Source organism: Eleginops maclovinus, chromosome 5 (genome assembly GCF_036324505.1).
Source record: "Eleginops maclovinus isolate JMC-PN-2008 ecotype Puerto Natales chromosome 5, JC_Emac_rtc_rv5, whole genome shotgun sequence".
NCBI lineage: Eukaryota > Metazoa > Chordata > Actinopteri > Perciformes > Eleginopidae > Eleginops > Eleginops maclovinus.
Genome location: NC_086353.1, coordinates 11,782,751 through 11,798,136, shown reverse-complemented (window position 1 = coordinate 11,798,136; position 15,386 = coordinate 11,782,751). Strand labels below are relative to the sequence as shown.

General features: G+C 38.9%; 3 protein-coding genes and 1 long non-coding RNA gene across 19 annotated transcripts in view; 2 read left to right on the top strand and 2 right to left on the bottom strand.

The window, feature by feature from the left end:
- Positions 1 to 407: 407 nt before the first annotated feature.
- LOC134864622 (heme oxygenase-like) lies at positions 408 to 2,499 on the top strand. Its single transcript, XM_063883752.1, has 6 exons — positions 408 to 547; positions 689 to 745; positions 1,146 to 1,257; positions 1,369 to 1,584; positions 1,682 to 1,954; positions 2,045 to 2,499. The coding sequence occupies exons 2-6, from the start codon at positions 696 to 698 to the stop codon at positions 2,228 to 2,230; spliced, it is 837 nt and encodes a 278-aa protein (XP_063739822.1). The 5' UTR covers positions 408 to 547; positions 689 to 695; the 3' UTR covers positions 2,231 to 2,499.
- Positions 2,500 to 2,584: 85 nt separating this feature from the next.
- rnf11a (ring finger protein 11a) lies at positions 2,585 to 6,058 on the bottom strand. Its single transcript, XM_063883753.1, has 3 exons — positions 5,638 to 6,058; positions 4,708 to 4,880; positions 2,585 to 4,204 (listed from the first exon to the last, which is right to left on the bottom strand). Exons 1-3 carry the CDS (start codon positions 5,734 to 5,736, stop codon positions 4,033 to 4,035), a joined length of 444 nt encoding a protein of 147 aa, XP_063739823.1. The 5' UTR covers positions 5,737 to 6,058; the 3' UTR covers positions 2,585 to 4,032.
- Positions 6,059 to 6,981: 923 nt separating this feature from the next.
- Positions 6,982 to 9,059, top strand: LOC134864303 (uncharacterized). Its single transcript, XR_010165815.1, has 4 exons — positions 6,982 to 7,185; positions 8,053 to 8,223; positions 8,307 to 8,435; positions 8,515 to 9,059. It is a non-coding gene; the product is annotated as an uncharacterized LOC134864303 (long non-coding RNA).
- A 471-nt stretch (positions 9,060 to 9,530) lies between these two features.
- Positions 9,531 to 15,386, bottom strand: part of LOC134864301 (nuclear factor 1 X-type-like) — a 104,565-nt gene continuing 98,709 nt past the window's right edge. For all 16 annotated transcript variants that reach the window (XM_063883169.1, XM_063883163.1, XM_063883166.1 and 13 more), the window contains one exon: positions 9,531 to 14,186. In XM_063883169.1, the coding sequence (XP_063739239.1) occupies positions 14,172 to 14,186 (15 nt within the window). In that variant the 3' untranslated portion in view covers positions 9,531 to 14,171. The remainder of the gene's footprint in view (positions 14,187 to 15,386) is intronic.

The window sequence follows — 15,386 nt, the reverse complement described above, 5'->3', positions numbered from 1 at the left end:
CAGGTTTCTGATTAACTGATAACCATTGGTGTGTTTGTTCTGGATACAATCATGTGATTGTTTTTTTTTTGTCTCTATTATTAGTCACTGTTTCAACACTTCCTCGGTCTGGCTTCAGAAACTCACACAGTCATGTTTGGAGTCGGCTCCTCCTCTCGTCTGTTCCAACTTATGAATGTTAAAGGCAAAGCTGCTTTGTCATGTTTAGTTCTAAGCCCTTCCTCCCTCTGGTTTTCCAGGGCATTGCTAAAACAAGTCCCTCCCTCAAAACTTTCCTCAGTTACCATCAAAGTTGCTGCATCATGTTAACTCTCAGTACCTCCTACTGTTTTTTGCTGAAGTTGCCAGATCATGCTTAGCTGATCTTGAACTCAAAGTTCCTGTTTTCATTCAGCTGCCGGAGGGAGGAGTCAGAGGAGGATTGTATAAAAGGGAAGGAAGACTAAAGTCACACAGAGCGCAATCTGTACTGCAGGCTTCACATAGAGAGCAAACAGAGAACCACTGTGGACCCAACTACCAGACGTACAGAACTTCATCAGAACTGGTGAGTAAAGCACATTACATACAATGCAGTTTAGTCATACTTTGAATTTAATAAGCTTATGTGGATGTTTTATACCTCTTAAATCCATATATATTGTTGGTGATTCGCAAAAGCACTTTTTTGACATCTAAACTTTTACAGAGACACAATGGAGACAGAGAAGAAATCCTTGACATCAGCAGAGCAGATGACTGACAGGTGAGGAGGAGCTGCTGTGATGTATTGTATTTTGAAATACATTCTATATGCACATTTCACCACCAGGCATTGCAATATTTATAATCATCATTAATTATCAACGATTATTATGTAAAACTGTCAACATTTCTATAGAAATAAATACAACAATTGCACTGAGATAATTGTATCTGCATTAGTGCTGCAGAGTTTAAAAGTATGTTTTTAGTGCAGTATGTGCTGACTATGCTGTAAAATGTTATCAGGTACAGTATGGAACATGTATTAGATAAACATCTATGGGTGCAGTCATTTTTCACTCAGTTTATAGCCAGAATGTAAATATTCTATACGTTGGACTCCCATATGTGGTCTTTACATTTATTTCTCCCTTCCTCTCTTTCTCAATTTTTGTTCGTAGGGATCTGTCAGAACAAATAAAAAAGGTCACGATGGAAATCCACACCAGGGCAGAAAAAACTGAACTGATGATGAGCTTCATGAGGGGACAAGTCACCCTAGCACAGTACAAGGTAACACATTTTAAAACTATTTCTATAAGATGATTTAACTATTTATTCAGACCTTATTGTAGGGTAGGCTACTTGCTACTTTTTGTTTTGAAACCACCTCCTCTTCTTCAGCTCCTCCTGTGCTCGCTGTACGAGGTGTACCAGACCTTGGAAGAAGAGATGGACAGGAACTCCAACCACCCTGGTGTCGCACCTATTTACTTCCCGACTGAACTGGCCAGACTGGAGGCCATTGCGAAAGACCTGGAATACTTCTATGGCCGGGACTGGAGAGAGAAGATCATTGTCCCTGCAGCCACTAAAAGATACTGCCACAGACTCAGACAAGTATGTTCCATTGTATCAAATATATATATGTTTTGGTATGTAAATACCACACACATACAATACATTTATACTCCTGGTTATTCTTGTTCTTTTTCAGATTGGTAAAGAAAACCCTGAATTTCTGCTGGCCCATGCTTACACTAGGTACTTAGGTGACCTGTCTGGAGGGCAGGTTCTGGGTCGAATCGCCCAGAAGTCCATGGGGCTGAAGGGCAGTGAAGGCCTGTCGTTTTTCGCCTTCCCTGGTGTGTCCAACCCCACCCTGTTCAAACAGCTGTATCGCAGCCGGATGAACAGCGTTGAGTTGACGGAGGAGGAGAGGAACGGCATGCTGGAGGAGGCCGTGAGGGCGTTTGAGTTAAACATTCAGGTACAGAGAACTTACAGTACTAACATTTGCTCCTGCAATTGTTCATTAAGCCAGAAGCAGCTGATAAACGTTCTTGTTTTTGTTTTACAGGTCTTTGATGATTTGCAGAATATGCTGCTGACTGTCCCTGAAAAAAAGCTGCAGACTTGTTCAACACAATCCAAACCAGTAAACACACTCCAGATTCCCATCAGCCAAACTGCCCCACTGCTCAGGATGGTGCTGGGGCTGTTTGTGGCTCTGGCCACAGTCAGTGCAGGACTTTATGTTTTTTAGAGAAGATGCACAACAATAAATACTTTGTTTGTCTGTTGCTGTTACTGTAAGACTATGACAAGATCTAAAGATTTAACATTTTTGTAAATTAAGATGTAAGATATGTAAATATTTTGTAATTTCACTATGAGTTTAAAATGTTATGTATAATGATGTTTTGATTCTATTTTCCGTCCACCATTTTAAGCCAGTGTTAACTAAATGTGCAATATGTGTTCTTTCAACACTGTAAATATGGGACTTTTTAAATAAAACCTTTTGACAAAGTACATTCCCTCTGTCTGATTGAGTAGTGTATAACACCGTTAGCTGTAACTCCCGTCTGTATTTACAACTTCAAAAGAAGACAACACATTATTGTTTTGTACAATTTGGTTTCCACTTTTATTGTGGTTTCATGAATTTCCTAAAATCTTCTCATCAGGGCAAACATTATAAATTAAAACACAAACTGATTGGTAACAGCAGCCAGAGCCAATGTCTGACTTTATTTCTGGCCTAATTCATTGTGACACAAATCAGAACAGTGCTGGTGTGTGTTTTCCCCTGGAGGATAACGAAGGTCATGTCAGAAATGATTGTACTTCACAGGAATTGGCTTACCTCAACCTTAAAAAAGGCACAGCAGCCTGAGTAAATCAGAAATGTCCTCTTTTTGTCTAAATGTTGAAAAGCTGAAAAAATGCTTTACATTCATTGTTTGTGCTATTAATTATGTTTTCAGTATCAGGTAGTACACGTCTAATACCAAAGACCACACCAGAGAGCTCTGGTAATAAAGAAGGTCATTAAAAACCTAACAGCTCTAAAGAAAAAGAAAAAGAAATCACAATATTACCTCCATCTGCCAATCTCTACCCACACTCTTCGTAAAAACACACATATTAAAACACTCAACAATCCTCTATGAAATCTACGAGCTACAGAGAGCCGGATGAAGAGAATCCCAATGTGCTCTAAGAGGGATTGTACAGCATTTCTTTCTTTGTAAATGTCATGACAGTAAACAATGAAAAGGACACACTTATTTCTTAAAGAAAATGCAGCACGAACTCGAGGAAGCAAAGGGAAGGGTCCATATTGTAGGAAGGCAAAAAACACATGCTCATTTTATAAAAGCAGCTTCAAAGGAAAAACTACAGTACCAACCACCAGACTCTAGTTAAATAAAATAGATTCAATCTTCAAACAACTTCAAACCAAAAGGAGAACATCCTATATCTTGGCACTGTAGACATATAGTCTTGGGACCTCATAGCATAATTTTGTTAAGACATTTTTTTTCTTCTGGGTTTTGATGATTGCATATCAGAAAAAGAGGCCTTTGTTTTCGTGACATTCAAGGCCACATGTTTGCTGAAAATCACAGTTCCTTCAGTGGATCAAAGAGAGATTTCCTGCATTTTTCTCTATTGATACAACATATTGCACATTACATCTAGAAAGGGGGAAGTCAATAGGTGGCATGCACTCAATAACAATCGTAATCCCAAATTAAAATAGAATATCATAAAAAAGTGAAATTACTTAGTAGTAATATTATGCTACATATTCTTAATCTAGCTTAATTTGGCACATTGTCCTACTGTAAAAGGCAAAGATTTTCCAAAGCCCGAAAAGGTGCATATCAGACTTAAGCAATGTACTGTATGGCACAGTTTTCTACAGTTGTCTGCATCTAAAACACCCTCTAGACATCTGGATAATGTCACATCACCGTGGCTACCTGTTTGAACAGCTAGGACAGTGTCGGCTAAAAAGGTGCAGTTACTTTCAGGCAGGAGCGGCCAGCATTGGGCGGCTCAGTTGGTTTCGTACGAGGACAGCAGGGCTGCATCTACCGGCTCCATGCAGGAAGGGCAGGTGAAGGAGCGCATCAGCCACGGGTCGATGCAATCCACGTGGTAGATGTGAAGGCAGGGTAAGAACCGGATGGGATCGCCATACTCAAAATCCATCATGCAGATCACACACCTGGTGGAGAGAGAAACAGGAAGTTGTTAGTATTCAAATATTAAGAAGTGAATCACTTTAACAGATTATCAGACACATGATGTAGACACATTTCAACTTAAATCATTAATCTAGAAGCTACATTTTAACCAATGTTAGTACAATTTGTGTCAAACAATAAATATACTAAGTTAATTTTGCTGAAAGTGAGCAGATGATGAAATGTGATATGTTTTTAAATGTTTTACAAAGCCTCATATTGCAGTCTCTGGTGCAGAAGTGTAGGTTATTATCAAAATAGTGACGCAGGGCTGCACATCTGTTTAAGTTCTGTTCTACATTTTACGTATCATTATGTTGACTATAATCAAAGTTTTTTATTGGTCAATGAGCATATTACTTGCTGAACATCAAAGGATCCTGTTCTGAACCAAGGCTCAAAGTTGAGCTTTATTTAAAAAAAAATGTTTAAATGATACCAAATACACCCGGACAAAAACATAATAATGATATTTTAGACTCACTCTTTAACTTTCTTGTCAGAGGGATCAGAGCCCGGGTTGAAGATGCCTTTAGGCAGGTGATGGATCAGACCGATGCGCTGGGCGATGCGGACCTGCTCCTCCTCGGTCAGCTGGTAAGCAGAACGACTCTCCCCTGGGTTAGGATGGTACACTGGCACATGCTGGGTGCGCTCCTAGAAAAGGAACAGCATTCAATATGTCTCGTTTATGAAGATCATGGCGGTCATCAGTGGGACATCAGGAATCGTGACGCTCATGAGCTTCTGCCAACACCAGGAGAAAGACCATCTTACATTAAGTGAACAATAAAATAAAAGCCCTGATATTGAAGAGCTTTGGATCATTGTGTCTTGTATACTCACCTTAATCATTAATGTTAGTGTTTTACTGTTTAATATGATACATTTGGATTCATACGACTGCTGCGTCAATGTGTATGTTGAACATGTTGTTGGTTTAACTGTTGTTTAATGTTGTGCAGTTTCACTCATTTATCAACTATCTAGTTGTTACTTTCTACATCAATGCATCATTGTATTTAATGATGGACTATCACAATGTGTTTGTAGCTAGTGACTAGAGCTGTCAGAACATTAAAACATTGAAACAAAAAAAGTATGTATGTATACAGTAGATATATGTATATATTTATATTCTTTGGGATGATCAGAAACAGCATTTCGATATCCCTGTTTTTATCACAAAGAAAATAAAGTTGAGTTTGAACATTAATAAAGTTGTATCCATAAAATTAAAAGATTAAAGTAATAAAATCCCCTGAGTTTAGTACTTTAGTTAATGTATAGTTATCTGCAACCACTGCCTGAGTGGAATAGTACTGAGTGATTGGTAGACTTTATTTAATAGAAGTGACATGCTCGATGCTCCTGAATCCCCAGAGTGCAGTGGAGTTGAGCCCCTGGAGCTCACCTGGTAGGGCGGCGGAGGCTCCCCGGGCAGACTGCCCCCCTCAGACTCGTTCAGCAGCGACAGGTCATCCGCACCTTGTGAAAAGAGGCAGTTCCCCATTAAACTGAACTGACCACCATGTGAGACTTCACTCTGAGGTGGCGGACACTGAGCAGGAAATAACTAGGTAATGTCTGGACGAGTTTCGGTAGCTTAGCTCGCTGTTAGCTGATAGTTTGTAGTCATTGCATGAGGAGCTTCACGGAAACACGACACGCGACGTGGCTCACTGGAAGGAAGAAATGCTTTTTTTTTGTTACACAGAGGATGGATAAACGATGGGTGACATGTAATTTAACCGTCACAGCGAGGTGTTTATAGTGAGTGTGGTTATGTGTTGCTTTCTTATGATGTAAACACAAACCGGAATATCGTCATCAGGAACTTTGCACATGACTTTGTTCCACTTTCAAAATAAAAGCATACATTTCAAAAAAAATTGTAAGCATTATCATTTCACAGTGGTGTAAAACATATTCAGAATCTTTACTTGTTTAAAATACTGGTAACACTGTAAAAATGCTAACTTAAGTTTAAAAAATGTGTTCTATTTGGAAAATGTACTTAGAGTATTTAGAGTAAAAGTACTCATTGCAGAAACACATTTTAAACCAAAAGCAGCAAATCTTCACATTTGAGAAGCTGGAACTGTGAAATATTTAAAATAAATATTTGAACCCACTAATCTTTTATGCTGGGTGGTTTAATCTATACCAAATACTTTATCTAAGTACTTTATGACAATATGAAAGATATTATAGCAAACCCTATAAAGGTCAACTCAGAAAGTTCAGAGGTTAGCTACTACATTTTTTTTGTGTTTAAAGGTATTGTTGTATCACCTCATAGTGCAATGTGTTTTGGTCATTCTGGCAATACTTTGATTTGATATGTTCATGCCAATAAAACTTCTTTGAATTTTAATATATATTTCATTAAGCAGGGCAACTCTGCTTTACTGTTTTTGGTGTACTTTAATGACATGTCTCTGTTGATCTGAGCTTTGTGACTTTACAATTTTTTTGGGTCAGGCAGGTTTCTCAGGGTGACTCCTCGAGCAGATATTTCTACTTTAGTAAAAACAAATGGGCACTGTTGATTCTCTCTAGGGTTGTTGAAACACAAATTGTGCGATAATATTCGCCTAAAACTGTTCACAACCCAGTTAATATATAACAACGTTTTTGCCAATAATTTAAGGTATTTTTCTCACTCTACAAATACACATTTACAAATACACGCAGTCCGAGGATTAAAAAAGAAAAGAACATTATTACAATTGTTACTCTGAAGTTGTACCGGATGTTGTATCTTTCTGGGACGGGATGTAAAAATAGTTACAGATGACATGCAGCACATCGAGAATGCTAAGGCACGTAGCTTTTATTTTGTTTTCGTAAAGTTTTAACATCTGTCAGTGGAGAGAAACTTTTGTTGTGACCGCTGTGTGTTTCACCTTGCTCCAATTCCGTCCAGTGTGGATTCTGTGACGTTCAGGACTGATCAATGGTAAGAGGAAGAGTCCCAACCTGCATGGAACCCCTGACTGGGAAACCGGTAGAGAGAAATCCCCAAAAAAAGAAAGTAACGCATGACGTCGTAATAGTACTCTATCCTAATCGTACAAATATTTCGCTCTTATAAATACCCCTGTATAGCGAAATAAAAAACGTCCTTGAGATAGCTTACTTGCTAATTCCATGCATGGAGGTGGGCGTTTTTTACTCTAATATGCAGACTTGTTATGGTTATCGGATTCTTGGCTCACACACACGAAAATACATGGAGACTGGGGAGTGATTAAAGCAAGTATTTATTGACAAACACAGTCAGTAAATACTGTGGTGCTCATTTTATTTTTTAGAGTTTGTTTTTGTGTGCCTCATACCGAAGCATGTTTATTAATGAACATCATTTCCTATCTTCAGAAGACATGCTATTTATAGCCTACCCGTTTAATCTTGTATACAGTTGTGTAGAGTTGGACTTTGGCTTTCCCTAATGTCAGTCTTCACACATTTACAACAACATTATTCAACGACAACAATTCTGCTGTGCAATATCACTTATTTGCAATATGTACTGCTTTATGATTATTATTATTATTACTGGCTGCTATCTCTTAGTTAGACCATTCATTTACTTTAACAAAACCTGTAAATAACTTGTGCAATATATATTTTACCTTCACTACAGTTATCTGGATGCTATCACACTATTTGTTAATACTGTTACTGGTTGTACTGGATGTACTTTTATAAATTGTATAATCTTTAATATGTTGTGCATGCCTCTTATTAAATGTGTTGCCATGTTACAATGTACATTTCCTCTTTGTGGGACTAATACATTATTCTAATTCATATTCTGATTTAGGCCACAGCTCCACCACCACCACCACCACCACCACCCCTCCCCCCTCCATGCTCTGTGAACCAGGGTAGTTTTGTCCCTCCTCCACCTCGCCCTCAGCATGCTGCAATGCCATTTGTCACCCCTCCAGTCCAAGAGACAAATCCTTCACCAGATTCTTTACAGGATGCAGAGGTAAGTTTGTCCTCCACAATCCGGAGTTATGTTGATGCGAGACCCCTCAAATGTTTTACTGTGTTAAATCTCTCAACTTCCAGTGTGCACCAGCTCCACCACTGCTGCTTGATCAAAATGGACCCCAGTTTCCTCCAAAGGAAGGACACATTGGCAATCCCTCTGATAATGAGGAGTCCCACCCAGTGCAGGAAACTGAGCCTACATCATAGGTAGGTAGGTCATTTTTAATTACGTACTCCTTTCCAAATCACAAAAAAACACTTTCTTTTTTTGTTGTCCTAAAATTAGAGGAGAAGGCTGAAACAGCCATTCAGAAGGACCAGGCCGAAGAGAAACCGACTGTCCTACAGCTCTACAATTATTAATATTTGCAGCTAAATTTATCATGTAGTGCTTTTCCTTGTTTATGCACATTTTTGCCATATAGTTAGTAGATCCTTGTAAAACTCTTTTTTCTTCTGTTTCAAACTGGGTACGTTGAAAAATATGCAGTCATGGGTATTTACCCGGGAGAATATGTTTTGGTTGAATTTAGGGAATTGTATGGTGAAACATTTTTACCTTAAGCCTTTAATCGAGACATCTTGATATCTGTAGCTTAATTTTAGCACTTTGTTGAACTAACTCCTCTGAGCTTGTTTTATGAAAGCATGTTCAATAGGCTACTTAATAGTGAAACAATGTATGCACAGTCACTATGCTTAGAGAACTTGGATGAAATACAGTTTTTTGCTTTATAAATTGTATTGTTTATTTAAAAGCACATTTTTAACAAATTGTTTTTTGTCTCTTTCCCAATTGTTTGAATAAACTGAACTTAAGCCTGCTTTAAACATTAAGTTTCTTTGCTTGACTGCTATAGAGAAGATTTGAAAATACATTAATATTAATGCTTTAAAATACCTAGGCCTGGGTGATATATATATATGATATAGGATGAAAGTAAGAGTCAACAGCCATGCGACCTGCTCTTTGAGGCTGTAGGTTAGCCAAATGCTAGTACTAGCATGACAACATGTTCTCAATGGTAATGATATGGCGATGTCCAGGTGAAATGTTTACAATGTTCACCATCTCGTTAGTTTCTTGTTTAATGTGCTTTAGTATACATTCACTGATAAGCAGTAAACCATTATACAATATGTAATAGTTCATATTTATACTGCAATAGATACATGAAGACATGTTTACTGACATTTTCTGACATTAGATATTATATCATAATTATTGAGACATTCTGGATCTCCAGAGCTGATTCGTTAGTCACCAGTCTACAGAAAGAAGGACATGGTACAACAAGATGATACAGTCAAGAACATCCTTTTTATTCAATCAGGTGCTGCTCTTCTCAAACTGTGTTTTTCTTCTTATGGAAAAGAAACTGTAATTAACACATGCATTTCACCTAGAGCTCTGGGGGTGTTCTCACAAAGAAGTGGTGCTGCACTGAGGGCTTAGACAGAGGCGTAGAAGAGCTGGGAGTCAGGGGGCCATAGGGTGCTGCTTTTTACACCGATAACCATACACACTTAAAAAGATAAAGAACAAAAAATAAACAACAGAACAAAGACACGGAGCAGTCCAGCATGAGGTGGTCAGAGGAGAAAAATGGAGGGACTTCCCTGACTCCTCAAAAATCTGAGAGATCAGGTTCATGCTGGCCTTTTATCTTTCTGGTTGGTGTGTTGTAAATGGTTAATACTGCTAAGGGTTTCTCTGTGTGAGACCCACCGTGAACAATAATACTTCACTATAAAAGATTGGTTTAAGTGGATATGTCCTGGAAATGCAAAACCCCCCCTCTTTCAGCCCCATGCAGGACAAGTCCGCTCATAAGGTGCTTGTAGCTTTCATTTACAGTCCAAAGGCATTCTCTAAGAGAGCCTAAACGACAGCATACCCTGATAGCAAAGATTAAAGAAATCCCAATTAAAATGAAACAAAAAAAAAAAGGGGGGGGGGGGATAAAACAAAGGCAAAAATAAATAGCTAAAACAAAAGAGCAAACTCTTTTCCTAGTCAAAGCAGCCCCTTTCCAACATCCCAAAGCAGTTCATCCAGCCCTCCAGACCCCGTTAATCTCCGTAATCACCTTCAACCAAAACCCCTGAATCCGTCGTCCTTTCCTAACCCACCCAAGGACACCCCCAAAAGCCCGTCAGCGTAATTTGTTCACTTACATTAGCTGTTGAATGGAGAAGCTGAAGAAGATGGGTATGGTAATACAATGTGAAGCATACAGACAAGAATAACATGTGAGCTAACTGCATTCTGCTCAGACAAAAGTTTTTCGGCAATATTTTTTTTTCACCCTCCCATCAGCGGAGAGGATAGGAGAGAGAGAGAGACGGAGAGTGACGGACACACAGTTACAGACTACTCCAGTGTCTAAGAGAAAACAGACAGTGGAGACAGAGGGGAAGAAAAAAGCAAGAGCTGAACGAGAACAAGTTTTTTTGCATTTTCAAAAAATGTTTTTTTTTTGTCATCATTTATCAATAAAAAGTAAAGAACTAATTCACACCAGTTTCCTTTTGTACTATATATATATATATATGTATATATATACGGCTTTGAAAAGGAAGAGAGGATATAGGGGAAGTACAATGGAGGGGATTCATTTCGAAGGCAGGAGGAAAAAAGTAGTCCCTGAGCGCTCAACAACCTTTCGCCTCCTCGCTGTAATCAGGGGCAACCTGCTACCTCGAGCCGTTTCGAAAAAAAAAAGAGGGGCGATCTGGATTACAAAATGGAGTCTGTGAACAAAAGGCACTTTTAAGGGACAACCTTTAACTGCTGGGAAACTATACACTACAGCACAAGCACTATAAGAGTCATTTACAGAGGAGGGGGTGGAACAGGGGAGAGGCTCACCTTGCTGCCTGCTTCAAGAATCATTTAGACTTCATATTTTTTTCCTGATTTTAGAATAATTTTTCCGTTATCTGTGCACAATACAAAAGGTCTAACTTAATACTATTTCCATTGCAAGTGGGTCTTAACACAACCTGCTGATTTGTATTCAGCCCTAGCTTCAGGAACATATCAATATGATCATGGGGATAAAATGTTTCTGGATGTGAAGCTTCTCCCGCTTTACAGGGTGTTTTTGCTGGTGAGTTTCAGGCAGGGCACAGGTTGTTAAGTAATTGAACAGAATAGGTTTGTTTTTGTTTTTCTAAAGGTTGAACCAAAATGCCTTTTGTGTCACAACCTTAAGGAAAAGGAACCTCTCCCCCCACTCAATACAAATAGAAGAAGAATAAAAATAGAGAGGAATAATGCTGTTTCCTAAATGGTCTGGTATTTTTGTTCATTACCATTCATTTACAATAGTTTCTGAATGTACTTTATACTGTTAAAGCACCAGGTTTTCATCTGATAGAGAATTCTTTTTTCTCAAGTTATGTAGAATTTTTTCCTTCAGCCCTCCCACATGTGTATAAACAACTGATTACACATAAAACATTAAAAAAGAGACAAAGGAAATAAAAACAAATACCCCCAACTTACAAAGACTAGGATTTTTCATGGCCCTCTAGTTTAGAGTCCCGGAGCATATGGACTTGAAACAAATACATTTTTTTTCACTTTTCTCTTAGCTTTCTTAAAAATCTCTAACAGACAAACACAATGATCTACCCAATGCATTGCACGTGGCTCAATCGACACATATTTTTCAATAATAATACTTTCCATCAAAAAACACTTTTTTTTTCTTCTTCAAACCTACTGTCGATTTTTGACATGTTTATCTAGGTATTATAATGCTGCTCTGCAGATGGCAATGGCGTGTGTCATTCAATTCGTACTGGTAACAGTAAGGTGATGTTACTGAAACGGGTTGTGGGGGTGGGGGATGGGGGGTGAGAGTCAGAAAATAACTAGACTGCCAACCAGCTCATGTAGTAAAAGGTAAAAAGGAGCATATATCATAAATATATATGTATAAGATCTCTCTCTCTGTCTTTACAAAAAAAGTTTGCAGTCTTCTATAAAGATCTGTCCTAGGCCAATGGTTTCCACATGCACCAACGCTACCATTCCCTGTAGCTTTAGCTTATATGTGGGAAGAGAACCTGAAGTTATTACTAATTGCATGAAGGGAATACAGAGGCACTTTCATATATTGTTATAGTCTTGATATATGGTTTTAGTACATAGAGCTAATGTTACTAGAGAGGCTGAGATTAGGGTCTCAGCCCTGTTTACAATCCCTGCAAAATAGAACCAACAGCTAGGCAGTCCAGTTATTTTGTGAGGTCGGCTTTTGTTGGATTGTGTCATGATGAAAATAATACCAATAGCAAATTTCAATGTGAACATTTACATATAAAAAATATCTCAAATTAAAAAGACAATTCTTAAGTGAATGAAAAACCATTAACAAAGGCAGTTTGGAGAACCAAATATAAAGGATTCCCTTTATTATATTATGTCAGGTTGTTGGTGGTCTTAGTGTGCATTTTATGTGAGTATGTGTGTGTAGTCCTCACGGGATTTCTGTGAATGGACTAAGGGATAACGGGTAAAGCAATGCAAGGGATGCATGTGACGAGTTGTTGTTACTGTGCTGTTCAAAAGTGAGAGATTTGAGAAACTGCTGTTACCGTTTCGCTGAAATCTGAGCATGATTTTAAACGTATTACTGCAAACTACAAAAAAAGTGTAATGACATGCAAGAGAAAGTTAAAACAATCCAAGTGGGACAAAAACCAAAACCAAATCTGGCAAAAAAAAAGGAAAATCGCAAGAAAACACCTAAAAACAAAATGAAAGCTAATAATATGAATCTGATGCTGCATGTGCATAACTGTAAATTAAATTCCTTGTCTCTGTATACTAACAAGATGATGTTATGGGTGGTTATATTTCTGGAGATGATGGTCTGTGGTATACTGTCTGCAAGCATGCTTGTGTTTATGTGTGTGCTGCATGTTTCAGGGCCCAGACTTAAGTATAAGCCACATCCCTGCGGTGGCCGCCAGCCTCGACTCACTACCTTAATCGCTCTTCTGACCATCGATGTGCAATACTGTTCATCCCTTATTAAAAATGAATAGTGCATAGGTGATGATGGGACGAAAGAGCACGTGTAGGGTTAGTGTTATGACTGTCTGTCGTGTGTTCACTCACGCGCACTCGCCTCATGGCTATCACTTCTCCCACAGCAGGACACCCTGATACTTTGACAGGTAAACAAAGACTAGCCACTTAGTGCATATATGTCACACCATTTGATGGTGTCACCATGATTGGCCAATCAGAAATGAAAAGAGGTACAGGGCTGAGCGAATGAAGTGGCTGAGTGTGGCAACACACGCACAGGTATGTGGCTGTGGATAGCGGTCTGGACCCTGGGCAATGCTGAGCTCCGGGGGGATCGGGGGGGGGGGCAGGTGGGATTTGCACCTGTAGGGGAAGTGCGTGGCGAAATACACAGATATGGAGGTGTGCAAATTTAGGTGTATATTTTTTCAACTTGCACATACGATTTTGACATTTACCACTACATTTTTGGATCTCCTGGCCAATGCATGGAGTTTCATTGTGGAGACAACAAAATAAAAAAAGGAAATCATGAAAAAAAGAAACAACAAATGTATAATTGGTCATTTGTCAGTTTGCTATATTGTGTTTCATTTCTGACATTTTTGTGGTGTGTGAGAGACAGTTCCTCATCTTCCTCTTCTTGCATTCTCAGTCTGTCCATCTCGTTGAAGCGTCCTGCGTAGAGGGGGGGGGGCGAACGTTCCTGTTCAAATTGTGTTGAATTGGGAGTCCTCTTGGGGGTGTGGGGTTCTGTAGTAGTACTTTGAATAGTGTTGGCTAGAGAGAAAGACCTTTTAGTGTCAGCAGTCTGTTCTTAATCAGCGGTGATGTGTTTGTTTTTCAAATTTCCAATTTCATGACACAATTTTAGCTCCTGATTCTGAGAGGCCTTGTCAGAGGAACCAGGACTGTGGAAAAGGAAAGGCAAATCATTAGTCTTTGATCAGCAGATTAACCTTTAAATTCAGTTCATAATTCTCAGTCTTGCAGCGCAAAAGAACAAAAGTGAAAAATACAGAACATTACCTATAGACATGCAAGTTATTTACTCTGTATTTATACTTAAATAAAAAGAGAGGTGAGGGGGGATTAGCAGAGTATGAAACGGGGTGAGGTATGAGCACAAAACTATCTTAAACAGTGAACTTTGAACCATGTTGTAACCTCAAACCCCTAACAAAATGATGGAAATTATTGCATTTGAAAAGATGCTGAAAAGACTAAACTAGAAAAAATGTTATGGGTTAATAACAATGGGACAGCTGTAGGGTACAATGTCTGATCCATCTGTCATTGTTGCCATGTTCTAATGCTCTTCACATTATTCTATCACAACCTGTTATTTTAATTTGGTATGCTCTAAAATTCAATACAACTTTCAATTCTGAAAAAATAACATGGTTTGAATGACTTGTTCCCACAAAGGGTCTCAATATAAACCCTAGGAGTCTACAAGTAAACAATAAGGAACAAAACAATTCTTCAGACCCCTCAAAATGAAATAAAAACATTGTACTTTTTAGATAAACTACTCACAACGAGGAACAATGCAATGTGACACGGGTCGCAAGTCAAAGTATCACTAGTATGAACCCTCCTTCATCCACTAGGTGGCCACATTCTCCTCCTTTTCTCCAGCACCAATGTACTTGCTGAGCTCAGCTGTCCCATACAGTTTTGAAAAAGTTAGTACCTTCAACTTCACCGCATGCTGCTTTTAAGAGGGCTGACTCTTAGGGTTTTACTCGTGAAAAACACTTGTGTTATTTCAGAGCTACAAATAGCATTAGGGCATTAGTTTTTGTATCAGCCTGAATGGCTTTCCAATGAGCAAACACCGGACTATATCTGCTCTATCATGCGCTACCAGTTTACATGTAAGGCGATCCTCTTAATAAGTCTCTGCTCTGCGGGCCCGAGTGGTCTCAGGCTACACTGTAAAGCTATTGAGGGCAGCTACTCCGGGATCCGGTTTCTCAGTTTGATAAGAGGGCAGAGTTGGCACAGGCCGCGCTGTTCTGGCTACAGCTGACATTCCTCAGGCCTCGGCCCGGGGAGAGCAGCAGATCACCCCATCTTTAACAGCAAACTCTCTGTTGTCTCCCATT